The 12,686-nt window shown below is 27.4% G+C and overlaps 1 protein-coding gene across 1 annotated transcript in view; it reads left to right on the plus strand.

Annotated features, from left to right (window-relative positions):
• The first annotated feature begins 4,720 nt into the window (after positions 1–4,720).
• The window catches only part of LOC132940078 (rho GTPase-activating protein 20-like), a 214,959-nt gene continuing 206,993 nt past the window's right edge, over positions 4,721–12,686 (plus strand). Inside the window, exon 1 of the mRNA XM_061007491.1 lies at positions 4,721–5,219. Coding sequence (XP_060863474.1) covers positions 4,950–5,219 — 270 coding nt within the window. The 5' untranslated portion in view covers positions 4,721–4,949. The remainder of the gene's footprint in view (positions 5,220–12,686) is intronic.

Consider the following 12,686-nt stretch of genomic DNA (forward strand, 5'->3'; position numbering starts at 1 on the left):
CAGAAAATCACGGTATCGAATGGTAATACTCGGCCGGCCCTGCCCGATGGCCGCTGCTGGACAAAACAAGACGAGAAAAAAGCGCATGAATAAAATATGACCACTGGCTGCGCTGCAGTTGCATCATTAGTTTCTTATAGACATCTAACATAGGGACTTAAGATGTTTAATTGATTTTTGCAATAAATATGCAGTATTTTTAAAAGTGAACTATTATATATTTTGTAGGTTTTTGAGTTTCGCATTCATGCATAATGCATGTGTACACTTTAATGATTATTATTATTTAGGTTAAAATGTTTAATATAATTGATAGTAATAATAAAGCATTTTAATATGTAATTATGAATTATAATAACAATATTATATGTTTATGAACTAACTATATAACTATATTCATAGATTAGTTAAATAATATAAATTGTTAATTAATTAATAATAATTATACTCAAATTTTAAATAAATGCATATCTATGAATGCGTAATTTTAAAACCTACAACATTATTTATAATATGTCATACTTAAAAATATTGTAAATTTATTGCGAAATTCTATTAAAACATCATAAATCCCTAAGTTGAAATAGCTACGGGATAAATTATTATAAGTAGGTACTAAGCTACATTTAATTTAGTAGAGTTAAAATGTTATAATCATCAATCAAACTGCTTCTTATAATATAAAAAGGCAAATATGGATGATTTATGTACATCTATCAAAATAATTTCTTATAAATCTTAAAAATAAATAATTTACAATAGAACGATTATTACTCGTATTGAAATTAAAATATTAATAATTAATATCATTCGAATAGTTAAAAAAAGCAAATCCTAGAACAATATTTAATATTATGATATTTTTATTTTTATTTTCATAATATTATACATATACATAATATTATTATGTATAGATTAATTGTATTCAAACTTTTATTTATAAATGAATATATTATTATTATTTTGCTATTTTGTGCAATACGTTTTGCGCCCGAAACGCGTTGAAATGCAACTAAACATGCATAGTGTCTAATTACAAATCGTAAGAAAGTAAGATTTATAACTTGTACATACACTATGATTATACTATTATAGGTGTATTATACACTATAATTTATTATAATATTATAAAAAACATATTTTACACAAGTAAAAACTACTTAATTTTCTCAAGTTTTACTCTATTACAAATTATTTTTTCTTTTTCGTTCGCAGGTGCATATATTAATGTAAATTTGACATAAATTGAAATCTTTATCTGTGTATAGGTTATTTTTCTAATTTTATAAATATTTCACTGACATATATTTTATTTTATAGTAGTGGAGTCGAAAAAGTGCACTTTTATTCTTATAGTCTTATATTATTATTTCGATAGTAATGTTATCAATGAAATATAAGTTTAACATATTTACACTGGTGACTGGTCAATAACGATCAACAGTGTATCTAGATTCTGAAGGAGCGATAAATATATTGGTTTTACAATGATGAGTGTTTTTTATTTTCCTTTATATATCAATGCCTTTTGGAGCTAAAAGATTGCTTCAATCTTCAAATCTTCAACTTTGAGGGTAGTTTCTGATTGAAAATTGGATCTAGCTGTCAGTAGTTTGGGTATAGTTATATAATTATTAAATTCTCGTACTTTTCCTTGTAATCAGGAAAACTAAAAACCGTATCTGCAAGTAAAATCCTCAAAATTGAATACAAGGTTTTTCGGAAATTGTCTTACAGATTACAGTGACCTACGGTGGTGGTGCTAGGGGGAGTAATACTGGGCATGTGCCCAGGGCCTCGCTATAGTGAGGAGCCCCGCATTTAAAATTAGAGGCCTTAAATTAGGACTCCAAAAACTTTATTTGCCACCAGTAAATCTTCCACCGTTGTTGGTAATCTAAAAGTATTAAAAAATATATTCTGCTAAATAAATTTTAGTCAGAGTGTCAGACTCTCTTTCTCTTTCTCTCACGCACACACACAAACACACACACACACACACATATATATGATAAGTTCATATGCTTTATATTGTAGGTACTTACCTATAGTAATATTGAGTAACTAATATGAATGTGTTCAATTTTATTTTAATTATATTGTTTAAATTTTAAATGAGGAATACCTTCTTTTCAAGTTGCCTAGAATTTAAAATCTTAATAAATGCTATAGTAGCTAAAATTAATGATCATTGATATAGAAGTAAAAAGATGACATATCTTTAAGTTTATCAGAGCGAGATGAATAGTATATATATTCTGTATTAACGATGTTGTCTATTTGTGTGTATGAGTCAAGGAAGTTTTATTGTATTATATTTTATATTTATATATTATTATATATTTACTTTCCTTGAGTTAGATTCGACAATAAAACAAACGAGAAAGTAAATTTTATATATTTATTTCAATTACCGTGTATTGTATACTACTATTGTTAAATATTGTCGAAAATTCATATAATATGTGTGTCGGTATTATTGTTACGCAACTTGAAAACAAAACTTCAATTGTTTTGTTAATTTAATAATATTTTAAAATTAATCAAATTGTTATACATATTAAACATATAAAAATGTTTAAGTAGTAAGTACGTGTTATTACGTAGGTACCTACTGACACATAAAATGAATGACTTGAGGTTTTTTTAGAATATTTAATGCTATATATTTTGTAAAAATGAAACCTCTAATATTCTATATTATATTAAGAAAAACCATCAAAACTCAACATTTATTAGTTTATATTTTACCTAGTATTCACCTTCTCGTAATTATATAACCCTTTTTTCCAATATATCAGTATAATATAAAATATAAAAGTTAAATAAACTAAATTAATTTAACTATAAATATTAGTCTTATGATATAAACAAAATGTAAATCTATACAAATATTCGCATTTCATGTGGAAATATTATATAATATACTTGTACAACAATGTTGTATCTTGTATGGTTGTTATAATTTTATATAATATGTAGGTATATTACCATAAATTGTAATTTGTAACTAAAATCTATACAAAACTTGAACATCATCACAAATTAAATTTTTAAAGACGACATTTTTTAGCATAATTTATAGTTGACATTTCATTGACAAATAAGTAGGTATAACGCCAGTATAGGTACTGAAATAGTGGTGTGAACTGTAATTTTTGCGATTAACTATATACTATATAGTATTTAAAATTTTTACACATCAAGAAAGGCCAATTAGTTAGGATAATTATTATTTATTACTTATTAATTATTAGTATTTATACAATTTTTATTTTTTATAATATCTGTGGTTTTCAGTTTTGGTTTCGGCAGGGGTGTTATTTGGGAGTGAATAGGAATATGCATTCACCCAACCCTAGATTTTAAAGAAATTTTGATCTGGCTATAGCCGTGGTTGTCGAGTTTACATGGCGAGAATGATCACAGAGATGTAATATTCTATGGCTTTGTACGGAATTGGTAGTATTGGGAAGACAGATTAACACTGGGAGCGCTGTCGACGCCTATCGTACTGATGGTTAGGCGGGTTCCCCCCTACGCGGAGTCGGGAGATTGTATGTATTTTCCCGAAATTTTGCATATATTTCCTTTAAGTGAAGTGTATTTGAATGTATTTGATAATATTAGTAGAAATTGTACTTACCAACGTATACAGTTAACTATAAAAGCGTATAAAGTTTCGATACCAAAATTCATTTATTATAAAAAGTAAAATAATCAATATAAAACTATATTTATACACCCCGAATCGGAAGGTACAAATTGTTTCCACCAGAGCCTGTTCAACCTGTTTCCCCAATCTATAGGACAATAGGCAATAGTCAGGGACTCCTAACCCATCTTAATAATTTAACCGTATAGATCGGTTGACATTTTAGTACATCACCATACTTACGAGTTACGATCTATTAGTTGATAGGTATACGCAAAAGCCAACATATTTTAATATATATTATAAGTATATTATGAATTATTAATAATACCTGTATTCTAATAATAATCAATGTACCTTAAATTAAACTAAAAGTTAAAAAAAATACTAAAAATAAATTTTTTTAAATTTTTTCTAAACAAAAATTGTTTTTATTTAACTAATAGGTATATTGTCTATTGATTGATACGGTGGGACACGTATACCATAATTAGTCAGTAATCAGTAGTAGGTATTGCTATATAAATATTTAATTTGTATATAGGTACAGGTAAAATGTGTATCAATAATAGATAGAATCTATATAAAGATATTCAATGTATAAAAGTTTATATCTAATATTTGTAATAATTTAAAAAAAATACTGGTATAGGTATGATACCTAAAGTATGTGTTATTATAATAATAATACAATTATAGTTGTATTTTCTTTCTTCGGTTTGTCACTTAATCGAAATTAAACGGCAAACTCGGTAAGTGAAAAACGTTCATCCGTGCCTCCAATACAATATAATAATTTACTTAGAAGTAATTTACTTTTCAAAAACTTGCTTTGCTTTACCTACTCCAGAACAGTGTTAACATACATTTGTTTGATTTGGAGTACTAATAAGAATAAAAAAAATATTTAATAATATAACTTAACTAAGAATAAAAAACAAAATAATAATCAAAATTCTAGCGCGCACCGACAGCGACGGACCGGTCTCAGATGAACCTCAAACGGGGCGGCGCTACAGCGGCGGCGGCGGCGGCGAGTCATGTGCGTAGACTGCGGGCTGTCGACAGTCGTTCGCCGCGGGTCCACGCGAGTTCGTCTTTGTATCTCTCGTCGGTCGTTTGTGCCGTTTTTTATTTTCACGGGGTCACGTGCGTATTTCGTTTCCGAAGTTTGTTCGCAATCGTTATCACTCCATCGGGGATTAACGTTGTGCATGTGAGACCGCGTTAGTTTGTGCGGCATTCGCGTTAATTTCCCGCGCCGACGGGAACGAGCGCCTCCGCACCGGCAGCCATGGAGGACTCGTGTCCCGTGAACAACGTTGCGCAACAGGCCGAGGCGCAGCGTTTCCGGAAACAGTCAAAGAAAATCGGGCGGAAACTGTCCCGCCGGTTGTCGCTTATCACCAAAGTTCCCAACATATTTAACGTTAAGTTCGCTGGCTCCGAAAGTCCGTCTACGCCTCGCAAAATCGTCGATGGCGTCTCTACGGCCGCCGCCGACGGTACCATCCTGCAAGCGCACGAGATCACCGTTATCGCTCCCGATAAGACTCAACGATTGGTGAGTACTTGTCTGAGATACTACATGCCCTACACGTTTCGTCCCTGGATTTTCTTTTCAGCATATTTTATTTGGTGTGCGCAGATTTTAAAATATCTAATTAACAATTATTAATACTGTTGTCCAAAACCCACCCTTAGGCTTAGTTTCAGGTGCCATAAAATTCGTATTTCGTATGTATACCTAAGAATTAGTTTTTAACTGCCCAGAACTATCATTACAACGACGCCTACTTATTGTATCTTTTAAAATCTTACAATATCCCATTCAATAGGTATTCTAAATATTTTGTCATTCCTATATTCCTCATTTCTCATCCTTCAATATTATAGGTACAGGATTTATTATTTAGTTTCTGTATATATATATATTTTTCAATTTATAACCACTTAATTACTCATTGAGACTAATTTTAAGACTCAATCTTAGTATAAAAATATAAAATAAATTTATAATTTTTCAAAACTATATGACAGCGCTTCAAAAGCATTAGTAATGTTTTTTTTTTAAAATAGCATTGTTCAATTAATATTCAATAATTAAATCCTATTCGTAATAATTTATAGTTTTAATAATACATTAGTATGTCAAAATATTTCAAAATATTTTATATTGTATTCAATTTTATGAATAGGCTTACCATTTTTAATTTTTTAATATACATATAAGTACCTATTAATTTATTATTAATACCCATTTCATATTTTCGGAAATGTGTTTATGTAGCTACGACTTTTACCAATGCCCTTAATTGGTCAATCATCTCTCATCTACTATATACTTATATCCATACAATTATAGTGAAATATTTTGGGCCTTTGCAGTGATTTAGTAATCTCATATAATACAACATTGGAATGAATTCATAAACAATATAAATAATATTAAAGCGATGTATTTATATATATATACTATTATGTACAACCTATAATATTATGTACAGTCTATAATATTTTAAAATTCGAAAATGTATTGATATCGCAATAAAAAAACCTTCATCCTGCTTCTGTATAAAAATATGGCGATGATCTCTTTATTTTCTTCACGCAATAATAATTCTCCTTATCACCAAATACGGTTGTCCCGGTTTTGTATACACTAGAGGCGTGAAGCAATGATTACGCGACATGTGAAGTTTTTTTCAACAGTGAACAAACCACAATATTATACCATAGTCCTATATTATAATCATTTTTTTGTATTCAATCAATGTTATAATATATGTATCAAATACTTATACTTACAACAAACAATTAATTAGGGACGTTATAACAATATTTAATGTATTGTATATTTGTATATAGTACTATATACATTATACATATATAATATTACAAAATTGTTTTTGATTAATTAGTTACAAAACATTAATTCTAACGCAGCTATGGTAAACATGATGATTTTTTTCCTAAATAGTTAAATAGCTAGAATGGTATAAAACAGTGTGGTTGAAGATATGTATCTATGTGTAATAGTTTTATATTCTATTTTATACTTCTAAGTTTAGGTAATATCCATTACATATTCCCAACATATTAAATATCGTACATTTTTTTCGGTTCGTGTTTTTGGTGGGTGTTCAGAAAAAAACAATACAAACTGCATTTAAAATTACATGGTAAAATTATGCTAGAAATAAATAAATATTTATTTCAAAGATTTAATAATACGAAACAGTATAAAATATGTATAATGCAATATTACAATTCGTTACATTTAAATTTAAATTTAGGACTATATCCTTTAATATGTAATATGCCTTACATTTTATATATATATGTTTTAAATCCTTATACTTGATAGTTGGTACTTACTACTTATAGGTTTATGATTTATAGGCATTATAATAATAGTACGTATATTACAGTCTACCAAGTAATTTCTTATTCAAAAAAACTAGTATCAAAATCTAAACATTTCTAATATTTATTAATATTTTAACAGATTAAGTTTATTATGATACAACTGTAAAATATTAAAAAAAAAATGCCAGGTGATAAACTAACATGATATACAGGAATAAACTTTGGAATTATGTGCGCGATGTGCGTGTGTTATGATATGTAAAATCTACACGGAGTTAACGAACAGAAATAAGTAAACGTACCTACCTATATTTTAAATGCATTCATTACTATGCATGATTTGGGTTCGCTTTCTCCAAAAAAAAAGCAGATGCAACATTGACATCAGTTAAAGACCCGAGGTCTTTAAAATACCATTAGATACGAAGCGAAAGTTTTTGGTGCACTATTTATTTGCATTAGCTGATACTTTTAACAAATCTATAATAATTATAAATAAAAATAGAACGCATGCATAAACTTGAGAAAGATTTTGTTTATTTCATATTTTAAATATAATATAATATATACCTAAGTATATTATGTAATATTTTATTCAAATATATTACTTCTCAGATCTTAGTTTGATTATTTTCTTCAAATCAACTTTATAGAAAAATACTTGTACTATACTTAATAGTTAACAATATTATGTTAATATAGTTGTCCGCGTGAACGCGAGGTGTAGTTGTATAGAAACTACGAGATTAAGTTACGTAACATAAATTTAAAATGTTTGAATAATTATTTACAATATTTTCCAACTATGTCTGTACAGTGTACAAATTATCTAGTGAACACTTTTCTGTATTCAATTTCATAACAGATACTATTTATTTATTACTAAAATAATTTTTATTAGAATTCCAGTTCAAGGGGGTTTGATTGAAAAGAAAATTATATTTTATTATCTTTCTTTCTTTTGTTCTGTCATGACTCATCTCATCAGGTGTCAGTGACAAGCTTCTTTTTTATTGCTTACCAACGCAAAATTATTGTGCCAGAATAACTTTTTATTTGTGTTTTCATGCAAATTTTCTTCTAAAACAGATCGCCCACCATAAATGTCCTTATCTGAAATAAAATATAGATAGAAAAAACTGACACTACATTGTGAGTTTCATTTAAACTTAAATAGTGAGTGTGGGAGTTAGCTGTTACATTTTCGGGTTGGCGGATTTTCAATGATCATTGACTATTGAGCGTGGGTCTTAACTATGTCATTTCTCCAAACAGTGACCGTTTTTAATTTAATGCCCAACAATAAAATAATATATATAGGAAAATAATGAATTATAGGTTAGGTTTATAATAATTATATGAATTATATTGAACTTATTAAATCTTTTAAGTTGTGATACCTTTTAAAATGTTCACTTAATTTTCTTTAAAAAAAAATTAAAATGTTAAAATCAAGGCATTAAATTATGTGAATTAAAAAATATTTAATTTGTATAATAAATGAACACGTTTTTTCCAAAAATTCTTTTTGTCAAAAATTGAATATTACAATTTTATGAATTAGTCGAAATTAAATCCCTAATTTAATATAATGAAAATAACGCTCGAAAAATTTCACTGCCCAAGCGGAGAAAAAATCACACGAGTTTAAATTAAGTACATATAGATATAGACACTTCAACACTTTGTATGGTTTGCTTGTTAAGCTTAGTTGGTTCGACCGATGAAATAAAACAATAATCAAAGTACCTACCAAGTACCAACTATAGTACCGATATAATAAACTGCATATAATATAATGTATAAGTATAAATAATGTATAAATGTTTAATACTATTATAAAATGTATTTTAAATATGGAAAACAATACTTAGTTTCTTATTATTATTTTTTATTGAATGTTCGAATGTTACATATTAAATTATTTTATTTTTATTGTTTTTAAGAGGTTGTTTATTATGAATTTATTCTATCGTTATTTATTCTATTATATATTAATTTGTCGTTAATTTAACTTTTTAGACAAGGAATACTATAACTACATAAGCGCAACTAGGGTTAAAATTCTGGGGGGAGCTACAGCCCACCCAACAAAATTATTAGTTTGATATAACCCATAATGGGTTTATATCTCAATCAATAAGGGATATTTTGGAAGGCTGAATCCTGGTCAGGAGGGCTAAGCCCTCCTTAGTTGCGCCACTGCAGATACTATACGTATTGAATGTAAAATACAAAATATATACTTAATCACTTGATTTTAAATTCTATGAATAAAATTAAAATTGTTTAAATCTAGATTTCCAGACTTATTTATAGTAATAAAATATTATGTATGGATTAAAATTTGGTAAAAATGATCGAATATGGGAGCCACAAGGCAGGAAATATTTGGAGATGCTGATTTAACTGGTATAGTTGAATGTACTTTATTTATACTTACCTGTAGCCATACACAATATTACACACTTTTCATTATTAAATGTGAAGTACACATAGACATAAAAGATATAACCGTAAATCAAAAGACGCATGTATGTATAAAAGTAAATGTTGTAAAGTCGTATTGTTCTTGTTCTAGAATATGGTTTCACTGTTAACTTAAAAATTAATTTTAGAAATAATTTAAAATTACTAGAGAATCTATTGTTGTAATTCTAAGTATTTTAGGTTAGGTTATAGTATAAAGCTAACAATGATGTGTTGGTTTTTACATGTTCTTTATGGATTTGCTAGCCCGAAGACCAGGTTATAAGCTCTAACAATATGGTTTCTAGGCCGCATTTGTGTTTATAAGAGGAATAGATAAACTGGTCGGATCAATTGTACCTATACCTATATTAAAAACTAGTGTGCCACGACATAGAAAATTAGCTTGGAGAAGAGGTACTTTTGTCCATACTGTGTGTTTAATACATTAGTATGGAACGGAAGCTTAGATAACCCAACAGCATACGACTTGACATCTTAAACGATAGTTTATTTATAACATATACTTATAAATAGGTATTCTAATTTTATATTAATTAAACACCATATAATTTCTAAAGTAATCTCAACTAAAATTAATTTTCCGAATGCATCGGTTGGTGAATTATTGATTTAAAATGTATGCGGTATGTAGGTATACTATGTGTATGTAGCACTATAGTCAAGTGAAGATAGGCGACTAATACGCTGGTATCTCTTCTTTTTTCTTTTTTTATATATTACATCGAAATGAATAATTTTTGTAATTTTAGAAGAAACGGCAGTACACAATTCAATTGTCTTCTCATCGTTATATAATATAATATAATATTAAGTATACCTATTGGTACATTGTCGCAGTGAAATAATTTATACGTTATACTGTGTTGTAGTGGGTCAGTGGTGGAACACGAATATATTTTCAACCCAGCCACTGTGTAATGCACTAAGCACGCCGTAATGATTGTGGTGGTCGGTGGTGTCGTATAATGTTAAACCGGGTGTTAAACACTTGAAACGTTCATTGTGGTTCACATTATTATTATTGATATTTTTAGTTGATAAAACTCTTACATGACAATATGTGTAGTTAATATAGTTGTTTTCCCTAGCATTCTTAAAATTTTTGAAAATCATGTATTTATCTTGAGTAATTTTATAATTAATAAGAAATAATGTAGGGTGTAATATTTAAAAAGAAATATTTTAACACTACCTATATAATATGATGTATTAATATGTTTATATAAGTAATTATTAACTTAACCTTACCTAACCTATAGCATATTCAGGTAGGTAATGAAATAGTAAGGTACGATAATTGTCTTGAACTTCAAATTTTTAAAAATTAACCAAGACTAAGGCACCTAAATAGCAATAATACAAGTGACGTATACTATACAAATTTTAAATTCCTCAATAGGCATAAAAACCTGTGTTATTTTGTATTGTAAAAATATATAGGTCATTTCAAATAACTATTTTTTTTCCTTCCAAAATCAAGCCTTACATATTAATTGTGTTTAGAGCTAAATAAGGAAATAACGGACTCTATTTATTTATTTACGATATCACAATAGCTTATATATTCATTGTAGTTCAGCTATTGTTTAATCAACTTTAAGTTATTTGGATGTCAATGCGCACGTTTCGGGATAGTATGAAAGAATTGCCCGAGGGAACCGGTTGTGGTTTTTGTTTTTGTTTTGTATTTATTTTCGCGAAGAAAGTAAACTATAATTTTATTATTATAAGTCAAATATAATGTTATACGTTATATTGACTAAAAAAATGTCGTAAATAATGTGATAAGATTATAAAATAATATTTGTTAACCTTATATTTAATTTTTACATTTTCTAGTTGAACTTAATTTCACTTTATTTTGCAATATTATATAGGCAGTAAAACTAAACCTTAAACTACTTGATGTTTAATGACAGAAAAAACATGTTTATTTAATTTCGTTTTATATTAAACTCTGTATTAACAATTCTCACGGACTATATATTAATTAAATTACAAATATCCATGTAAGAACACAAATTATTAATATAATATTGTTGTTATTACAAAATTTAAACTCGTATTCACTACTGAATTTTTTTTATCGTGAAAGATTTAATAAATGTTTCTGAACTTTTTATCATAAAAGTTTAAGTATTATTTACTAACAATCATATAATGTAAGCACTATACACACGGTACACCATAATATGTTATAAATAAATAATAAACGTAAATAATATATTAAAAAAAGTCTTAAATTTGCATATAATTTAATTGCTTTTATATTTTTAAAATTAAAAATCAAGTTATCATCAACCTGTATACAATTAATTTTTCAATAATATTTACCTTAATATGTTTTTTTTTATGTCATAATATGTTTTATTTTGTTTCATTAAAATTTTGATTCAGAAAAATTATGTTTAACTGTTAACCGTTTGCACACTTTGGCTATTATACCTATAGCATTGGCTCATGCGTTACGCTTTCTGCAACTAGTTACTACTGTGTTTCACTAATCAGTAATCACTAGTAGACGTTAGTAACTTTATGCTAGTATAGGTTTAGTTCAAACAATAGTGCAAAATGTTCACTGTAAATCAATGATCAGCTAAAATTAAAATTGCTGATTCGTCAAAATCCATGCATTTATAGACAGGTCATGGGAACCAATAAGCATTTAAAATTTCACCAAAAGCCAATAACACGGTTAGTGCACTTGAGTGTTGATAACTAGTCTATACTTTTCAAATTCATGATAGCGATGTCCAGACTTACTACAAGTTTTAATAAAATATTTTCATTTTTTTTTTTAAATTAATCTATCAATGAACAATATCTATTTACTTTATTTTAATTTGTAAAATTATGTTTTCAATAATACTTTGTAACAGTTTTTTTAAACTTTAAACAATCCATAGTTACACAATAATGTATAAGTTTATGGTTGGCATATAACACATAATATCCAAACACTTAATCGGTAAGTTGTTCGTTAACGCGTTAATTAAAAGAGTATAATACCAGTTACAAAGTAAGAGTGTTATTTACTACAAGGATTGCCTGAGGTCTATTACTCATCTTGTTATAATAATTAATACACGTAACATCCAATTCAGATTAATTAATTTGAATTTTTTAATTCAAATTATTCTTACTTCCACTTCCAAATTTAAAAATACCA

Source organism: Metopolophium dirhodum, chromosome 3 (genome assembly GCF_019925205.1).
Source record: "Metopolophium dirhodum isolate CAU chromosome 3, ASM1992520v1, whole genome shotgun sequence".
In the NCBI taxonomy this organism is placed as follows: domain Eukaryota; kingdom Metazoa; phylum Arthropoda; class Insecta; order Hemiptera; family Aphididae; genus Metopolophium; species Metopolophium dirhodum.